The sequence below is a fragment of the Canis lupus genome, chromosome 18, assembly GCF_011100685.1.
Source record: "Canis lupus familiaris isolate Mischka breed German Shepherd chromosome 18, alternate assembly UU_Cfam_GSD_1.0, whole genome shotgun sequence".
NCBI classification, from domain to species: Eukaryota; Metazoa; Chordata; class Mammalia; order Carnivora; family Canidae; genus Canis; species Canis lupus.
The window spans coordinates 299,651-320,084 of record NC_049239.1 but is presented as its reverse complement, the minus strand read 5'-3'; the positions used below and the strand labels follow the sequence as shown (position 1 = coordinate 320,084).

Here is a 20,434-nt window from a genome sequence, read left to right as displayed (position 1 = left end):
CTCATTCACTTGGGGAATATAAAAAATAGTGAAAGGGCATAAAGGGGAAAGGAGAAAAAATAAGTGGGAAATATCAGAAAGGGAGACAGAACATGAGAGACTCCTAACTCTGGGAAATGAACTAGGGGGGGTAGAAGGGGAGGAGGGCGGGGGGACGGGGGCACTGGGTGACGGGCACTGAGGGGATGAGCACTGGGTGTTATGCTGTATGTTGGCAAATTGAACACCAATAAATAAAAAGAAAATCCTGAGTTAAATAGTGATGTGTGTTGTGTGTGTTGTGTGTGTGTGCTCACTGGTGTGTGCAGGTGGGAGAGAAAGCGAGCAAGCAGGAGAGAGCGAGCGTGCCCAGGGAAATCCCAGAGGGGCCGTTGGATTGGGGTGTAGAGAATTTCCATCCTCCTGAGTCCAGATCCGCCTTTGGCCTGTTACCAAGGAATGTTTGACCAGCAAGGTGCAGAATGGCGGGGGGCGGGGGGCAGGACTCACAAGAGGCCACTGCCAGCTGACCAGCTTCTTTCTCAGCCCCCAGACGACTAACGAAACGGCCCTCCCAGAGGACCAGGAAGCAATGGTTGGTTCTGGCAACACTCAACAGGTTCCCAGCCAAGAGTCTGAGGATCCCAGAAGCCCGAAAAGTGCTCAGGCCCACCCTTCAGTTTCCCCATGAACGTTCCCCTGGCCTCAGAGTCGCCCTCAGAAAATCCTGTTTATTTCATCTTATTTTTTTAAGTAGGCTCCACGCCCAGCATGGAAAGCAGGCCTCAAACTCACGACCCTGAGGTCAAGACCTAAGCTGCAATAGAGTCAGACACTCAACCGACTGAGCCACCCCAGCACCCTGCAAAATCCTCCTTAAGACAGGATCCTGGGGAGCCTGGGTGGCTCAGTCGGTGAAGTGTCTGCCTTTGGCTCAGGGAGTGATCTCAGGGTCCTGGGATTGAGCCCGGAGTCGGGCTCCCTGGTCAGCGAGGAGTCTGCTTCTCCCTCTGCCCATCCTCCAGCTCGTTCTCTCTCTCTCTCTGTCAAATAAATGCACAAAATCTTTAAAAAAATAAAGCGGAACAGGATCCTAGTATTTTCCACCCACCAGGGTTGGTGAGGGTCAGCACGGGGAGCGTATGTAAGATCTGAGCCCCGAGTCCGGCCCCCCGCGCTCTGTAAATAAGAGCGAACGGCAGTGCTAACACGCGACACGTTTCTAGCCTGAGCTGCAGGGACCAGGGAGCAAGAGAAAGCAGTGGAGTAATTGTTTCCATCACGATCTGCGCTCATTTTCCTTATTACTTTACAATTAGGTGGGCTCTTAGAGAATTAGGATTAATTCTTAAGGCAACCAGATCCAAAGGCAAACATAATTCTAGGAACACCCTTGGGTGGCTCTCACACTGCTCCCTTTCCAGGGGGCTCCAGAGGAAAGACGTGTAAGTCGCCACCGTGACTGTCCCCTGCTGGCGCACAGGGACCTTCCCGGGAGAAGTGGCTTTTGAAACCTGCCGTAGCCTGGGTGTAAAGGAGCGTCTGAGCTTGCGGCAAGTCCACCCGCCGACAGAAAAGCAAGAATGGTCTCCCCGCCGCCTCACTCTCAGTCCGGAGGCGTCCTTGAAGAGCACCCACAGGTCCGCGACACACGGTTGGTACAGAGGATGGGGTCTACACACGACGGGATATTACTCAGCCGTCCCGACAATGAAATCTTGCCACTTGCAGCAACGTGCCTGGAGCTAGAGGGCACGACGCCAAGTGAGCTAAGTCAGAGGAAGACACATACATGGCTTCACTCCTGTGGAATTTGAGAAACAAGACAGAGGATCACAGGGGAAGAGAGGAAAAAATCAAACAAGACGAAATCAGAGACGGAGACAAACCATGAGAGGCTCTTAATGACAGGAAACAACAGGTCGCGGGAGGAGAGGGGGGACAGAGTCGCAGGGGGGCCCGGGACGGGGTGAGCCCTGGTGAATCACTGACCTCAGCCTCTGACACTAACAACACAGCACATGTTAATTAATTGAATTTAATTTTTAAAAAATGTATAAAGGATCTCTGTTCAGATCTCTTCCAGAAAGGACGCAGGCTGCACCGCACATTGGCTGTCATCAAGGAAAACAGAATCCGTGTCCACAGCACCCTCTTGGACTCCCCCCGCCTCCTTTGCAGGGGGATCCCCTCCCGGCCCCCGCCCCTGAAACTCGGAGGTCTTGGACTGTTTCCCGGGTTCTCTGGGGAAAGAGCTGCTGGAGAGACCAGAAGTGAGTCCACAGTCAGATGGGGAGGGAAACGGTCCCAACTGACAGCAAGACAGTGTCTGGGGACACGAGACACGGCGGAGTTCATGTAAATTCTAACCACTTCACGACTCAGTGGGAAGAGACTGCTCCCCATGGCCCGACGGCTTTGGCGCTGGTGCAAGAAATCTCTGCTTACCGGCCTTCGTTCTTCAGGGACACAGGGCAATTTTCAGCTGTTTAAAAACTACCGATAAAATAACTGTTAAAAAAAAAAAAAGAACTTGTATGGAAACATAAATTGAAACGCTCTTCAGTAATAAGAGCCAACAGCTGGCGCACCCAGTACGGTGGGTGGAACTTAAGAGCACAGGCTCAGCAGAAAACAGCAAACCAATCTCCTGAAGCTATAGTCTATGTAATTCAACTTATGTGACCTTACGTAAATTTACCTAAACTCTGTAAAGTATACACGATATAATGCATATATAATTATAGCTCCAAATGCGAAGAGTATGGAGGCAGAGAACACGCTAGAACTTGAAGGAGGGGTGCTCACAGCTATACAGGGAGAGCCTGGAGATTATCTGTGATCAAACCAATACAAGATATTGATTGAACACAAGATGCGTATTGATTGTGGTGATGGTTACATGAACCTACACGCAAGAGATCAAACTGTCTAACAATACACACGGGGGAGTGCAGCTAAAACAGGTGAAAACAGAACAAAACCTACAGTCTACTTAACAATAATATGGCACCAACGTCAATTTCCCAGGTTTGATATTGTTGAACAGGATGTCACTATTTGAGGAAGCTGAACTCAAAGTCCTATTTTACGACTCTTTAAAGTCTATAATCACTTCAAGATGAAAGTTAAAAAAAAGTCAAAAAATAAATGACAAACTCACGTAAGATATTTACAACTTCTATGACAAAGGGTTTAGCCCCTTTGTATGTAAAGAGCCTCTGGAAATCAAGAATAAAAATAACAATCCAAGAGAAAAAAATGGACAAAGGACACAAGTAAACATTTCTTCGGAAAACAAGGATAAACCGCACATGGAGATATAAAAATAGGCCCGACATCCCCATAATGAGAAAAATGCAAATAAAACCGCACTGATAGATCATTTCTCATCAGGAACGATGAGAAATCAGACTGACAGAAATGTAGAAGTCCATGCAGACCGCTCCCGGTCTCACCACGGGGGGAGAGATATCCTCACACCTTGGAAGACAGAATGCAAAATACTACAACCCCCATAAGGAGCATCTGGGAAACACCATCAAAATCACACATGTACTGGTCTCCTGACTTGTAATTCTGCTCCTAGAAATCACTCCCGCAGACACACATGCACAAGCATGAAATGGCAGGAATCGTTAGAAAAATACAGCAAGGGGCGCCTGGGTGGCTCAGCTGGTTGAGCGCCTGCCTTCCTCTGGGGTCGTGATCCCGGGGTTCTGGGATCGAGCCCCACGGCGGGGGGGGGGGGGGGGGGGGGGGGGGGGAGCCTGTTTCTCCCTCTCCATCTACCTGCTGCTCCCCCTGCTTGTGTGTGCACGCTCTCTCTCTCTGTCAAATAAATAAATAAAATCCTAAAAAAAAAAGAAAAGAAAAATACAGCAAGATGCTAGAGTTAATAAGTCAGTCGTGTAGAAAAGTGAAGTAAAAAATACTCCACTTACATGAAAAAGGCAATAAAGAGGAAAACCAGAGTACACAAGAGACGATAGAAGCAGAAAGCACGTGCCGGTATATGAATCCAATATATTCAGGGTAAACCGTCTGTAGGTTAGACAGCAACTGTCAGGACGGGAAAGACAGAAGTGGCCAGGCGCCATCTAGGTCATCGGCGTGAAGCCACGGGCAGCCAGAAAGGAGAAGGACGGAGGAGGACGGTACGAGACATTGGGCCGAGGAAAGCTCCGTCTGCACAAACACCACACGACGCCGACTTCAGACGTGGACGATGCCCAGGGCAGGGCTCGCACAGCCTAAGTGCTGGGGACACTGCCCGGCGCCACCAAACCCCTAATGGTCCCGCGTGCGCACCGACCGCACGGCCCCAGAGTAAACGTGGCAAAGCACCATAGAACTGAAAGAAATAAAAAAATCTACAATCAAGATTTCGATTTTGATTCCTTTCTTGTTATTTTGCAGGAGAAGCGGAGCCTCGACGAACTAGAAAAGACCTTCATCACGAGCGTCCCCTGGCCACCGTGGAATTGCGTATGGATTAGTAATAAAAGGCCTCAAGGAAAACGTCCCAATGTTTAAAGGTCAAGCATCTGACCTGCAAGTAACCCACGAGTCAAAGCAGAGCCCACAGCATTCAGTGTGTGTTTTGAACTTCGTACAAATGAAAATACGTCCCATCAGGATCTCTGACGGCGTGAAGCTACACCCGGGAAGAAACGCAAAGCTTTTAATATTTTTTTTAAAAAGATTTTACTTGCTTATTCAGGAGAGACACAGAGAGAGAGAGCGAGGCAGAGACACAGGCAGAGGGAGAAGCAGGCTCCATGCAGGGAGCCCGACACAGGACTCATCCCTGGACCCCGGGGTCACGCCCTGGGCCGAAGGCGGCGCTAACCACCGCTGGGCCACCCAGGCTGCCCGCTTTTAATCTTTACATTAGAAAAGGTCTAAAATCAACGACCTGGCGATGAACATGAAGAACGTGTGTGAACAGGAACACGTGACACTTCCCAAGAAAGAAGAGGCGTCCAGGCAAGAAAAGCAAGAAGTAAAACTGGATTTCCCGGCGGCGTGGCCTAAGGGATCTGTTACAAAGCCACCAGCGGGGATTGTCCACATTAAAAAATGGTTAAACGGGGGCGCCCGGGTGGCTCCGTAGGGGGAGCGTGTGACCCTCGATCTGAGAATCACGACTCAAGTTCCTCGTTGGGCATGAAGTCTACTTAAAAAAGAAAAAAAGAAAAAAAAGTTCAAGATCGGTAACCACCAGAGAAATGTAAGTGCTGCAGTCAGTGGGTGTCTGCCCTCAGCTCAGGTCAGGATCCAGGCCCTGGGGTCCTGGGATCGAGTCGTGTCGGCTCCCAGCTAAGCGGGCGTCTGCCTCTCCCTCTCCCTCTGCCCCCCCCCCCGCTCGCGCTCGCTTGCTCTCAAATAAATAAATAAAATATTATTTTTTAAAAGATTTTATTTATTTATTCATAGAGATGCAGAGAGAGAGAGAGAGGCAGAGACACAGGCAGAGGGAGAAGCAGGCTCCATCCCGGGTCCCCAGGATCACGCCCTGGGCTGCAGGCGGCGCTAAACCGCTGTGCCACCAGGGCTGCCCATAAATAAAATCTTAAAAAAAAAAAAAATGAAGCTCTTATATCACCTGATTTTGAGGCTTTCTCTACAGCTGAGACTATCTGCCCCTGGCGAGTCTCAGGGTCGCTGAGACGTGAGAGCAGGAAGGACTACAGGGTACTCTGAGTAGCGGGCTCCCCACCCTCCGCAAAGGCACCAACGCGGCGTGACGGCAGAGGACAGGCTTTGCCGCGCGTGGAGCACCGGCGAGCTCCCCGGGGCACACGAAGCTCATCGCTCGCCCCACGTCAAACACAAAAATCAACTCAAAACGGACCGTGCACCGAAACAGAAGCTAAACCTGTAAAATCTAGAAGCAGGAGGAAACCTGCCTTCCTCTGGGAGGAAACCACGATCTCCCAGGAGGTGAATATTTCTGTTGGGGAACAACAGAGAAACCCAAACCCAGACAAAACGAAACAGGAAAGGAATCTGCTGCTCCTCAAAAGGCAGGTCACGAACTGGAAGAAAATATTCACAATACAATTCTCCGATGAAAGGCTTGTATCCAGAATATGTAAGGGACAGTAGGAATTCGGTAAAAACAAAGATCACAACTTAACGATTAATTGAACCAAGAGTTCACGCGAACAGACACGGGGAAGATGCCCCGACTGGTTCCCGCCTGGGGCGGGCGCCCCCATTGCCGCATCAGATAGCAATTGTCAGACACCAGCAGGTGCCCAAGAAGCCAAGTCACTGCCGACACCACCTGCCCAGTGGCAGCCCTAGTCCCCGGCCCCGCCCCAGCCCGTCCCAGCCCGTCCCAGCTGGGTGCCAGCAACAGACCGCCCCCACTGCCTTAGGTTAAGTGGCTAGGACGACGCAGGGAACTCGGGGAACACGTACTTACCTTTGCCAATTTATGATATGACAGGATTTGAATCAGAGTGGGGTGGACCAGCTGCCCTGGGGGACCTGGGAGGTGCCAGGGCCCAGCCACCTTGCCCCCAGCCTCCCAGCTCCCCAGCCCCCAGCTCCCCAGCCCCTCAGCCCCCCAGCTCCCCAGCCCTCCAGTTCCCCAGCCCCCCAGCCTCCCAGCTCCCCAGCCCCCAGCCCCCCAGCCTCCCAGCTCCCCAGCCCCCAGCCTCCCAGCCCCCCAGCCCCCAGCCCTCCAGTTCCCCATCCCCCCAGCCTCCCAGCTCCCCAGCCCCCAGCCTCCCAGCTCCCAGCCCTCCAGTTCCCCAGCCCCTCAGCCCCCCAGTTCCCCAGCGCCTCAGCCCCCCCAGCTCCCCAGCCCCCCAGCTCCCCAGCCCTCCAGTTCCCCAGCCTCCCAGTCCCCCAGCTCCCCAGCCCCCAGCCCTCTAGTTCCCCAGCCCCTCAGCCCCCCCAGCTCCCCAGCCCCCCAGCTCCCCAGCCCTCTAGTTCCCCAGCCCCCCAGCCTCCCAGCTCCCCAGCCCCCAGCCCCCAGCCTCCCAGCTCCCCAGCTCCCCAGCCCCCAGCTCCCCAGCCCTCCAGTTCCCCAGCCCCCCAGCCTCCCAGCTCCCCAGCCCCCAGCCCCCCAGCCCCCCAGCTCCCCAGCCCCCAGCCTCCCAGCCCCCCAGCCCCCAGCCCTCCAGTTCCCCATCCCCCCAGCCTCCCAGCTCCCCAGCCTCCCAGCTCCCAGCCCTCCAGTTCCCCAGCCCCTCAGCCCCCCAGTTCCCCAGCGCCTCAGCCCCCCCAGCTCCCCAGCCCCCCAGCTCCCCAGCCCTCCAGTTCCCCAGCCTCCCAGTCCCCCAGCTCCCCAGCCCCCAGCCCTCTAGTTCCCCAGCCCCTCAGCCCCCCCAGCTCCCCAGCCCCCCAGCTCCCCAGCCCTCTAGTTCCCCAGCCCCCCAGCCTCCCAGCCGCCAGCCCTCCAGTTCCCCATCCCCCCAGCCTCCCAGCTCCCCAGCCTCCCAGCCCCCCAGCCCCCAGCCCTCCAGTTCCCCAGCCTCCCAGCCCCCCAGCTCCCCAGCTCGCCAGCCCCCAGCCCTCCAGTTCCCCAGCCCCCCAGCCCCCCAGCTCGCCAGCCCCCAGCCCCCCAGCCCCCCAGCTCCCCAGCCCCCAGCTCCCAGCTCCCTGGCCCCCAGACCCCAGCCCCCCAGCTCCCCAGCCCCCAGCCCTCCAGTTCCCCAGCCCCTCAGCCCCCCAGCCCCCCAGCTCCAGCCCAGAAGCTCCGAGCCACATCCTTGAGAGTTTGCAGGAAGGCCTCCGGGTGGGGCCTGCTCCTACAACACCGGATCCCACCTGCGGGGGGGTGGGGGGGGAGCCTGGCCTGAGAGTCCCACCCACCCCCAGCCCCGGGCAGGTCCGAAAGTCACCGTCATTAACACAACAAAGACCCCAGGGCCAAGTCCTGAGCTCCAGGAAACGCCAGGGATTTGGAAGCTGTGAGCCCGAAACGGGAGGAAGACCAAACCCTGAAGGAATATTCGGGCGGCCGCGGCCCGTCGCCCCGCATCCCGACAGCATCCACGGTGGGAAACACAAGGTAAGACTACACCCGACGGCGTGACGTGGAGCCTGGCCGTAAGGAGGAGGCGCCCAAACACCGGGAGGCGGCGGCAGGTGGAGCACCGGCGCCCTGGTTCGCGGACGTGAGGAGGTGACTAGGTGACCTGGCACAACGCTTCGGGGAAACTGGAAGTGCCTCAAAGCTCGAGGGGCACAGTGCCCGTCTGCCTTGGGCTCAGGGCGTGCCCCCGGGTCCTGGGATCGAGTCCCGCAGGAGCTGCCTCTCCCTCTGCCCGCGTCTCTGCCTCTCTGCGTCTCTCGTGAATAAATAAATAAAATCTTAAAAAGATCCCATTCGCAACAGCAACCAAAAATACACGGTAACTAGGATAGTGTGAGCGGAGGTGTCCATGGCCTTCACGGGGAAATACCAACAAGCCCCGCGGGGACATTCACGCAACACCGACCAAAATCCCAGCAGCGTCCTCTCGGGGCCCTCGCCGACACGTGTGTAAAGTGCACGAGGAAGCACAGACACTATGGGACACAGGGAGGTAGGCGTGCCTGCCCGGCGGAGCTCCAGGAGGAAGGCCCTGAGCGCAGGCCAGGGTGGCTCCGTCTAGAAGGTTCCAGAGCCCACAGGGCACCAGGGCCACCTGTCCGCGGGCAGCTCCAGGGCAGCTCCACACAGATCGGTGGGGGATGGGAGAGCTGCTCCTGAGGGGAGATAAGGAATCGCTCACCGGATGAGAGAAACAAGTGCAACTGGATCCTCACCCCACGCAGAGACCCAAAGCCTGGACGAATTCAACACTAGGGCGAAAGGAGCAACTGTACTTAGAAGGAACGTGCGCGGGCGCCTGGTGGGCGCATGTTGGGTGTCTAGGTGGGCGTGTGGTAGACGCCTGGGTGGGTGTCTAGGTGGGTGCGTGGTGGGTGCCTGGGTGGGCGTGTGGTGGGTGCCTGGGTGGGCACCTGGGTGGGGTCTAGGTGTGTGCGTGGTGGGTGCCTGGGTGGGCACCCGGGTGGGGTCTAGGTGGGTGTGTGGTGGGTGCCTGGGTGGACACCTGGGTGGGTGTCTAGGTGGGTGCGTGGTGGGTGCCTGGGTGGGCGTGTGGTGGGTGCCTGGGTGGGCATCTGGGTGGGTGTCTTGGTGGGCACCTGGGTGGGTATCTAGGTGGGCACGTGGTAGGTGCCTGGGTGGGCACGTGGTGGGCACCTGGGTGGGCGCATGGTGGGTGCCTGGTGGGCGTCTAGGTGGGCACCTGGGTGGGTACGTGGTGGGTGCCTGGTGGGCGTCTAGGTGGGCATCTGGTGGGCACCTGGGTGGGTGCCTGGTGGGCATCTAGTGGGCATCTAGGTGGGCGTGTGGTGAGCGTCTGGGTACTCAGCTGGCTGAGTACCTGACTCTTGATTTCTGCTCAGGTCATGAGCTCGGAGTCGTGGGAATGAGCCCCTGTTGGCAGGCTCCCTGCTTCTCTGCTCCTTCTCCTCCCCCTGCGTGCTCTCTCTCTCTCTTTCTCTCTCTCTCAAATAAATAAATGAACAATATTTTTTTAAAACTAGGATATTAACATGTTATAAAAATAAAACCAGCTTTCCTGGGGAGGAATTTACAAATGAAAGTTAGCAGAACACCCCTGCATCCCCATGAGAATCAGAGAGCGCCAGGGAGGGACCCGGGGAAGTGGGCGGCCTGGGTCATGGGGAGGAGGGACCCAGGGACGTGGGCGGCCCGGGTCATGGGGAGCATGTCCTGCGGGTCATGGGGAGCACGTCTGCAGGCTGGGCCAGGGGCCTGAGTGCTGGGAAGGGCCTAGAAATGAACCCCAGGACCCTGCGGTCTTTGCTCTGTGGCTCCTCAGAGAGAAAACTATAAAGGGGGGCGACGAGGCCTGAGGCGACAGCGGAGCTGAAATCAGGGCCCCGGCTGCAGCCTGACACGGTCCGTCCAGCGCGCAGCCCAGGCCCCTCTGGCCAGCGCGTGTGGACAGGCGCCAGCGTCCCGAGAACGGGTCCTGAGGCCCCCCTCCCAGCACCCCAATGCTGCCCCTTCATTTCCAAGGTCACAAGGGGAGGAGGGCACAGGCAGAGTCGGGAGCGGGATCCACTGCAGGAGCCCCTGGTCGCTAGGCCCCGACCAGGAGGGGCGACTCCGACCTGCATGCCATGGAGGGGCCACGGAGGAAGCCACTGGGCATCAGCGTTCACTAGAGGGGACCTGTGACCTCAGGGCTGGGGGGCAGCCCGCAGAGTGAAGGGTGCAGAGGGCACAGCACCAAGGGGAAGGGGATGACATGTGTCCAGAAGGACTGAGGGGGAAACAGAGGCAGGACGGAAGTCACTACATTTCCTTACCGCCTGTAGCCCGGTGACACGCCCTGAGCCAGGCAGGGGGACCCTCCTCCAGGGACTCAGCTGCCCCATCCTGGCCCGACCCCCAAGACCCCATGAGTCTGCTCCAACACAGAAACGTCCCCTTAGAAACTCCCTTTACCTCTAAGCCCGCAGGGTCACCCCGAGCACCTGGCCCACCCACGTCCACCCGAAGGGGCTCAGGGCTCAGATTGTGTTAGACGTAATAACTGACCTTCTCCCCCCACCAGCCCCCCACCCGGGGTCCTGGAACGCGGCTTCCTCAGGGACTCAGGCGCTCCCTGACCCCTCCCGGCCTGGCCTGAGAGTCTACAGTCTACAGCGCGCCCTCCCCCTGCCCCCGGCACAGGCCTCTCTCCCTGGGCTCCAATAAAACCCTGTTTGCACCAAAGCCATCCCAAGAACCTTTTCCGGGCCCTGGGCTTCGAGCCCCGGCGTCTCATCCACGTCAGGGACGGGGTCAGGGCCCCCACAGAATCTCCTGGACTGCCCGCGTCCCTCCTTCTCAGGGCGAGGATGAACTAGCCCTGGGAGGAGGCAGAGGGTCCGGCTGCTCGTAAAGGACCCCGGAGCGGCAGAATGGGGGCGACTAGGGAAAGCGTGCAAACCGTGGGGCGGGCAGAGGTGACCCTCGAGGACTCGGGGACTGAGAAGGAAGAAAGGTGACAAAGCCCAGGGCCGCGCAGTGAGGACGCCAGAGGGAAGGGAGGTGGGGAGCTGCCCACCCTCCTCCGCAGCCCCCTGCCCCAGACGGGGCGAGGGCAGGTGGGCCTGGCCACACACCCGGGAGAGGCTTCCCCCAGAAACCCAGGCGGACCCCGTCCTCGGCGCGGGCAGCTCGGGATCTGCTCTCAGGGCGACTCCTCCTGAGCCCCGACCGCCCCCCTGGAGCCCAGGGCTGTCGCTCCCAAAAGCCGTGCTCGGGAGCACCTCCCACGGTGATGCCATGTGGGATTCCCACCCAGAGCGAAGCTCCGGCCTGACCCAGGGCTCGGAATTCCACACTAAACCCGCCACGATGGGGCTTGAAGAGACCCAAGGGGAAGCTTGCTCTCGCGGGTATAAACCCAGCCGCTTCTGAGCCGCTCACCACAGGCCCATGGACGGATGGAGTCTGCGCGGCCCTGGGGTTCAAGGGCACTCACAGGTGAACGGGGTGGGGGGTGGACAGGCCAGCAGCCTGCAGCCGGCGGCCAGTGTCCTCCCCACCCACCTGCGGCCCCTCTGCCCCCCACCACGTCCCCACACCACCCACGGCCTGCGGGTCACTCTGCCTGCGTCACTTTGTGCGTTTCAGACCCGCCTCGGCACCTCTAGACGCCCAGAGCCACTCCTCCCTGGCTACGACGTTCAAGGCTTCCCGCTGCCCTGCCTGGCACGGATGGCCCCAGGACGGGGTATGACACGCTGTCCAGGGTCCGGACGGTCCCTGAGTATCGGCTAAGGGAGGTGGGCGCAGGGAGGTGGGGGGAGGAGAGCAGCTGTGGTCACCAGCGAAGTAAGAGCCGGCGGGCATTGTCCTCCAAACTCAAGAGCCAGGAGGCCGGTGAGGGAACCCTAAGGGTCAGAGACACCAGGAGGCCCCAGATGCCCAGCAGTAAACAGGGCTACTGTCTGGGGGCAAAGCCCACCTTTCCCTACTGGGACAGACCCTAAGGGTCCATTCTGAGTGAGGGGGAGGAGGGGGAGCCCTGGGTGGAGAGGAGGAGGGGGCAGACGGGGAGGACAGGGAGGACAGGGAGGACGGGAGGAGGGCAAGGAGGAGGAGGGGGAGGAGGGGAAGGAGGGGGAGCCCCGGGTGGAGGGGAGGAGGGGGAGGAGAGGAGGGTGGAGAGGACAGGGAGGAGGAAGAAGATGGGAAGGAGGGAGAGGAGGGGAGGACGGGGAGGAGGGGGAAGAGGAGAGGGAAGAGGGGCAGGAGGAGGAGAACGGGGAGGAGGGCGAGGACGGAGAGCAGGAGGGGGAGGAGGAAGAGGAGAGGGAGGAGGGAGAGCCCGGGGTGGAGAGAAGGAGAGGAGGGAGGACAGGGAGGAGGGGAAGGACAGAGAGGAAGGACAGGAGGAGGAGGGGGTGGAGGGGAGGGAAGAGAGGCAGGAGGAGGAGGAGGGGAGGAGGGGGAGCCCCAGGAGGAGATGCCACCGAGCTGAGCCCCCCAAACTCCCAGAAAGAGGGTGTTACCCCTTTAGTTGCTGCAGGAACAGAACGACCGCTGAGTATCTCGGGTTGACGTCCGGCAATTTCGAAATGACTTTCTCTACGTCTCACGTTTCGATTACGCGTCTCCAGTACAGGCAGGTAGGTGAACGTCGCACGGGGTGTGTCACGAGTCACCCAGAAGCCTGCAGCTCCCTCGGGGTCGTGGGGTGGAGGTGCAGGGGTGCTGTAGCGCCCCTCCCATGCGAGTGCCTAGACAGGCCCGGCCTGGAGGCTAGGATGGAGCCGACCCGAGCGTCAGCCGGCGCAGCTGAGCCATCACCCTTCCCCATCTCTTCTGGAGAAGTTTCCAGAGCCTCTGTGTACTGAGTCGTCTCGTAGGGAACCCAGGGGCTCCCACCCTTGAGGCCTTGGATGCTGAGCGACCCCCATCCCCAGGCAGCCCCAGAGTGGCCCGGTCACGGAAGCCCACCACCCCGTGTGAGCTGGTGAATGCCCCGCGGGCCGTGTGATCTCAGCCACGGACGGGACGGAGAGCCCAGTGGGCAGCTCGCACTCACACCTGCCGGTGGCACCTGGTGCCACGACCGCAGTTGACTGCGCCGGTCGGTTGGAGCCAGACTGTTAAGCTACGGAAAACAGTCGCGCGGGTGGTTGCAAGTCCACAGTCCCTCGTGGGTCCAAGAACAAGCGGCAGGAGGCCGCCCCAGCCTGCCGCGGGCTGCCAGGGAGCACACCAGCCTTTGGGTGCTCAGTTCCCGGACTTCAGGCTCTGTGACCCCCCAGGGCACGGAGGCCTCACTACCAGCCCCCACCCCGCCCCGGGCCCCCCAGGCCACTGAGGCCTCACTTCCAGCCTGGCCAGGAAGCTGGCTTTCTCTTACCTCCGAGGGCCCTCCGAGGGCGCTGGGGAGCTCACGTTCCTGCAGGTGGAGCCGGTGTTGCAGAGCAGGGCCTGCATGAAGGGGAGGACACCGCGGCTGGGCAGGTCCCGGGCTTGCAGAAAACCTGAGTGCGAGCAAGGAAGAAGCGCGTCTGTATAAGTGGGGGCCGACGCGGATGCCTCCCCGGTCAGAAGGGAAGTGTCTGAGATGCTGTAATTATAGCATCAACCCGTGATTCACTTGGTCTGGGGGCGCCCGGGGGCTCAGTCAGTGAAGCCTCTGCCCTGGGCTCAGGTCATGATCCGGGGTCCAGTCCCCGCTCAGCAGGGAGCCTGCTTCGCCCTCTGCCCCTCCCCCATCTGGCTCCTGCTCTCTCTGATAAATAAGCACCATCTTTAATAAATAAATGAATAATAAATAAAAGTCTGAGTACTCAAAGAAACCTTGCCCCCAGGCAACCTGGAAACTGCGGATCTAACGGGAGGCAGCTAGTAAAGCCTTGGCGGAGGGCCCTTCCCGGGAATCTGGTTTGTTCTGGGAAATGACCGCACTCCCCGAGGCGCGGAGACCCCCATGCCCGCGGTCCATTCCGCACAATGCTCTGCACGCAGAAGACAGCCACCTAACGTTGGATCGTGAATCAATGACTGAATGAACAAGCAAATGACAGGAAGAAAGAAAGAACAAAAGAAAGGAAGAAAAGATGAGCCAGCGGGCTTCTAAGCTAGAGAGGCCAACAGGGTTCTGAGCTAACACAAGGCCCAGGGCGCTGGGGAGGAGACCAGACACAGCTCTGGGGTCGTAGCCAGCTAGTAAGAAAAGGCGTGTTTCCCTAACATGCTCTGTGCCACCAACCCCCGGGACATGGCAGGGATGCCGGCCACCACAATGGGCCGTCAGCGGGCAGAGATGGAGGACTCCAGTCCTGGCATGCGGAGAGCGGGAAGGGTGAGGAAGGGGAACAGACGTGTGTGCGTCATCTCTCTCTTCTTTTAAGATTTTATTTATGTATCTGAGAGAGAGCGAGAGCAAGAGAGATCACAGAGGCAGAGGGAGAGGGAGACCCGGACTTGCCATTGAGAGGAAAGCCCGACCCCAGGACCCTGAGATCATGGCCTGAGCCAAAGGCAGACACTTAAGCGACTGCGCCCCCCGGGCGCCCCGCGTTGGTCATCTCTTGTGTGCCAAGCCCCGCGCTGGCCACACGCTCACTGCTGGCTTTCTCACTGAGTCCTTGGGCCGTTCTTGAGGCAGGTAAAATCACAAAGGCGAGGTCGCTGGCCCAAGCCTACACACAGCCGGCGAGTGCACACAGCTTCACAGTGTGGTCTCCGGGCCCTCTGAGGCTCTCCTCCCCACCAGTGCTCTTCTGCATCAACGTGTGGGAAGCGCTGCCAGACCTCCCCTCGCCACTTCTTTGCTGGGACCAGGCTCCCGATACAGAGTGAGGGCAGATGAACGCTCGAGGACCAGGTGTAGGCTTTTACCTAAGGACCACCACAGGCCGCTCTTCCCAGCTGCGAGGACTGAACTAGCACCACTAGTACTTTCAATGTTTTGTTATTTACAACGAGACCACTCAAGGACATTTTGCCACTAGTGACTTGGGCCTTCATGCTGTACGGTCTATGGCTCCGCTGTGCCCTTAGGAGGTGACCATCCTCAGCATCATACAAACCTCCTATGGATCTGACCTGCCACTTCCCTGCTTCTTAGTTGTAAGGAATCCCATTTAGTTTCACTTCTCCCCAAGCTGCTTGCCCTGTCCAGATCATTCCTCTCCTGCACACCTTAGTCCAACAAAGGATCACATGCCAATTCCCCAGGAGCCTTCTCCTCTGTGCTTACATGGCCCCTCTGCAGAATCCCATTGTGACATTTTTGCCAGTGTGTTGTATTAGTCTGGCCTGACGGCACGCTCTTTATAAGGACACGGAAAATACTCTTCTCTATCTTCAGCAAGGACTTGGACACAGCAGGCCCTCAATACATATTTGCCAAATGAGTAAATGAATGAATTTTGTTGGATAGTGATGTGCTATTTTAGATAAAGCCCATCCCTTAATAGTCCTTTATTCATTAACATTTTCAGAATTAGCCACATTATCCATATTTCAAGTGGCATAAATCCAGTAGATAAAAAATAGGCCACCATTTCATAAGCAGCAACGCTGCTAAGATTTCAAACCAGATAAACACAAGGGTCTTTCTGATAAAGCCCTTGGAGCAGAAGTTAATCGGTAATGGGTCATCAGTGCATCACCACCATCATTGCCATCATCACCATCACCATCATCAACACCATCATCATCACCCTCACCATTATCACCATCATCATCACCATCACCACCATCACCATCACCACCATCACCATCACCATCATGACCATCACCATCAGCTATTATCACCACCATCATCATCACCATCACCATCACCATCACCACCATCACCATCATCACCACCATCATCATCACCATCATCAGCACCATCATCATCACCATCATGACCATCACCATCAGCTATTATCTCCACCATCATCATCCCATCACCTTCATCACCACCATCATCACCACCATCATCACCACCATCATCACCATCATCATCACCATCATCACCACCATCATCAACACCATCATCACCACCATCATCACCATCACCATCACCATCATCACCACCATCATCACCACCATCATCACCATCACCATCATCATCACCATCATCACCACCATCATCAACACCATCATCACCACTATCATCACCATCACCATCATCACCATCATCACCATCATCATCACCATTATCATCACCATCATCTCCATAACATCTTCATCATCACTATCACCAGTATCACTACCACCACCTTCCCCACCACCATAACCATGATTGCCACCAGTATAATGTTGGCAAACTGTGAAATGTACCTCCCACTTTTACTTCTACTCTTTATATACGTATAATATCACATAAACCTATGCCCAAAGAGGCAGTTTAGAGGAATTAATCTATGTGCTAGATGGAGCAGACATGTGTGAACCTCATTCTTAAGAGAAAAAAAAACATAAACTGATGCTTATAGCACATACCCCAGAAATATAGCTATTGCGATATTACAATAAATATTCGTTCACTCCACACAGAGTTCTGGGTCTATAAAGAACAGAGGAAAGAGAGCTGCACTTTTTTCTCCAGAGGGCTGTATTTCAACAAGTATAGCAAAAGTGACACTTACAATTGTCTCTGTGTCTGGGAGGTTCTTGAAAGCGAAGCACTGTCAGAATCATGAACAGGATGCATGGCCAAAAGAATTCAGCAAGAGAAAGGACCTGGAGAAGATGTCCAAAAAAAAAAAAATATATTAGAAATTGAATGAACTGCAAAGTACGATGGTATCCCCCTCTCCTGAAGGATGGTACACTGGCCAGGTCAGGCCTCCTTTAAAGGAATTCCTTGTAAAAAAAAAATAAAAAATAAAAAAATGAAAAGGAACTCCTTGTCATTCCTACTGCGCATCTCTGAAAACACTCATTTGGGACAGGGACCCACAGAGAAGGCCCAGTTCGTCACTACATCCAGACCCACGACTGTCAGCTCCTCATACTTCTCCCCAAAAGGCAGGTCTTCTACTTCTTTCCTTTTTCTCCACATTCTTATTTATGGTAGACTTCATGACATTAAAGAAATTAAATAAATAACTTCATTCATATTTCTCCTATTCCAACAAGTTAACTATTTTTCTTTTTATTTATGTATTTGTGTATTTATTTATGTATTTTTTTTTTTTTTTTTTTTAATTTTAAGTGGGCTCCACGCTGGGCCCAACATGAGGCTTGACTCACAACCCTGAGATCAAGACCCGAGCTAAGAGTCAGATGCCCAACTGACTGAGCCACTGAAGTGCCCAATATTTTCCTAATTTCTTTAATATTCCTGCCTTTTCCATCCAAATAGACATTTTCCCAGAGAGAGCAGTAGCACACACACACTCACCTCTTTTTATGAGTATTTTCTTTTTTTTCTTTAAGATTCTTATTCATTTATTTATTTGAGAGAGAGAGAGAGCCCAAGCAGAGGGAGGAGAAGAGGGAGAGGGAGGAGCAGACTTTCTACTGAGCACAAAGCCCGACTCAGGGCTCCATCTTACGACCCTAAGATCATGACCTAAGCTGAAATCAAGAGTCGGAAGCTCAACCTACTTAGCCACCCAGATGCCCCTTATGAGTATTTTCTGCTGTTGCTGCACGAGGTTCACAACTAGCATCTTACTGATGGCATTATGTTCTTACCTAATGGGTATATCATAATTCACATTCTTCCATCAACAAATATTTTTTGCATATAAAAAATTTTTCTTTTGAAAAAATAAAAATCCTCCTTAAGATTGGAACAAATTCAAAAAAAAAAAAGATTGGAACAAATTCCTAAAATTCAGATTATTGGAGTCAAATCTCTTCACGTAGAAAAAAAAGAGGTACAGATAAGGATTGCAATAATTTGCATGGTCCTGAATTTTCAAAGTAAAAAAAAAAAAAAAAAAGGAACTACCATTGATACATGGAATTTAATTATCTAAGAAAGAGATACCCAAGGTAGAGTTCAGTGAAAAACTAATTAAGAGAAAATCTTCAATTATCACCAGTTTATTCTTATTGTCATCATTCTTCCCTTGATTTTTATGTTGGATAATGTTCTCCTGTAGACTTCCATTCATCACACAAATAGAAAACTTTATAACCAGACACAAAACAGGCTAGGCATTCAATAACGCATGAAGAAAAACCTAAGTCGGCAGATTAGGAAGAGAAGGATACTCAGTCTAACACTTAAGAAGGTTATTTCAGATGCCAAGTTACTATGCTTTGAACCAAAACAAACGTCTAATCTCTTCAATTCCTTTGCTCTTTGAACTGCCTGTCCCTAATCTTCCCTGTAATGAAACAGCATCTAAATGCATTAGGTGGGGTGCATGTGGCTGGGAGCCATAAAGGTGAAACACTAGTGAAAAGGTTCCCACCCCTACTGTAATTAAAGAAGATAAGAAGTCGCCACCTTTGTAATAGCTCATGAGATAATATTGTTTGTGCCAGAAAGTGCTTCATTATGAAAAGTTCCTGACCAATTACTGAGCCCAGTATCATACATCCTGATAACGGGGAGGGTGTCTGCAGGAGGCCACCACCTGACTCAAAGGATGGTAATTAAACCAGAAGGAGAGGTCAAGAACGCTCAGAAGACCACAGACCGTTCCGGTCATCTTCTCTGCAACAAATAATCATTTCCTGAAGAATGGGAGTAGAGGCGTGGTGGGGGAGGATTCCCTAATTAACTCTGGCTGAATACAAATGTGCAAAACAGAACACGTGCCTCAAATGCAACAATGACTTGACATCATTAAGAAGAATAAGTACATAATTTTTTGATTTAAAAATTTTAAACAACATGTGATAGCCATTTTTTAAGATAGAGAGGTATAAAGAAAACAAAATGGTTTATAGACCTAGATTCATAGAACAACTTTTGATATTATAAATAATTACATATTTGCATGGTTAGCAAATGTTAAAAGTACAGAAAGAATATAACCACTCTCCCAAAGGATAAATTATCTGAACAGTTTCCTGAATTCATTTTTTAAAAACATATATAAGCAAGGCACCCAGGTGGTTCAGTCGGTTCAGTATCCGACTCTTGGTTTGGGCTCCAGTGGTGACCTCAGGGTTGTGAGATCGAGCAGGGTTGGGCTCCACGCTCAGCGCAGAGACTGCTTGGGACTCTCTCCCTCTTCTTGTATCCCTCCTCCCTGAATACACACTCTCTCTAAAATAAATAAATCAATAAATGTTTTGAAAAAAAAACATAAATAAGCATAACTAATGGTTTTGGAAAGAATCTTTCATATCAGCACTTATAGATCTACCTCACCATTTTTAAAGAGCACCTGATAATCTACTGTAGAATTTAATTTATCCAACCAGTCACCAATGGAAACTTGGAAGGTTTTCTGTTTGGGGCCATTGCTATCATGAGTTTTCTGCACGTGTTTGGCTGCCTTTGGTAAGTATATTCATGGAGTACCACTGCCAAGTGAGATAACCAAGTAAAAGTGAGTTTGATTTTTTTTTTTTTTTAAAGATTTGTTTATTTATGATAGAGAGAGAGAGAGAGAGAGAGAGGCAGAGACACAGGAGGAGGGAGAAGCAGGCTCCATGCGGGGAGCCCTACGCGGGACTTGATCCCGGGTCGCCAGGATAGCGCCCTGGGCCAAAGGCAGGTGCTAAACCGCTGCGCCACCCAGGGATCCCCGTGTTTGATTTTTAATTTGGATAAACACAACCAGCAGGCCCTCCGTAAAAGCTAAGCCAGTCATCCTTCCCTCCAACCACCCTCACTGGCACCCAAGATTAACAAACTTAAATTTCTGTCCATGTTTTCTCAAAGTGATATGCAAAAAGAATTTTTCTTTAATTCTTAACGTCAAGTATTTTTCATAGGCTAGTATATAATAACTCCTGGTCCATTAACTCCTTATTCCCTCTGTCCATGTTTCTATTACATGTATAATATACACTAAAGTTACAGTCAGACGCTAAACGGGCTCTTTGTGCTCACTAATGCACAAACAGCATTCTACATCCGACAGGTTCAAACTCAAGGATACTTGGTCTAACACTGAAGAAGCAGTCTTACTATCCCAGAACCCACTCGATGCATTTTTTTTCCTGTCTGCTTTTTCTTTTTTTTTTTTTCCTAAACTGGTCTGTACATCATTGCTTCCAATTTTCTTTTTTCTTTCTTCTATTTTTTTTTTTTTTAATTAAGGGACTCCTTAACTGGTCCTTTGTTGGCTTAAAGTATTACAAATATTTTTCTTCAGTGTCTTATTTGCCTTTTTATTGTCAAAATCTCTGATGTACCCAATGTACCAAACTTTTTATTTCTAGCATCTGGATTATTTTCTTCCTGCACATAGAGACCATCATCATTTAAGGGGCCTTGTCACGGCCAAGTTAAAGTAGTCAGTGGCAGCTGTGAAGCTACAAGTACTTACCTGT

General features: G+C 53.7%; 1 protein-coding gene across 1 annotated transcript in view; it reads right to left on the bottom strand.

The window, feature by feature from the left end:
* ABCA13 (ATP binding cassette subfamily A member 13) overlaps positions 1-20,434 on the bottom strand; it is a 232,906-nt gene that overhangs the window by 196,575 nt on the left and 15,897 nt on the right. Inside the window, exons 2-3 of the mRNA XM_038562528.1 lie at positions 16,615-16,708; positions 13,386-13,509 (exon numbers count right to left, since the gene is read on the bottom strand). Of these exons, the coding sequence (XP_038418456.1) occupies positions 13,386-13,509; positions 16,615-16,708 (218 nt within the window). The remainder of the gene's footprint in view (positions 1-13,385; positions 13,510-16,614; positions 16,709-20,434) is intronic.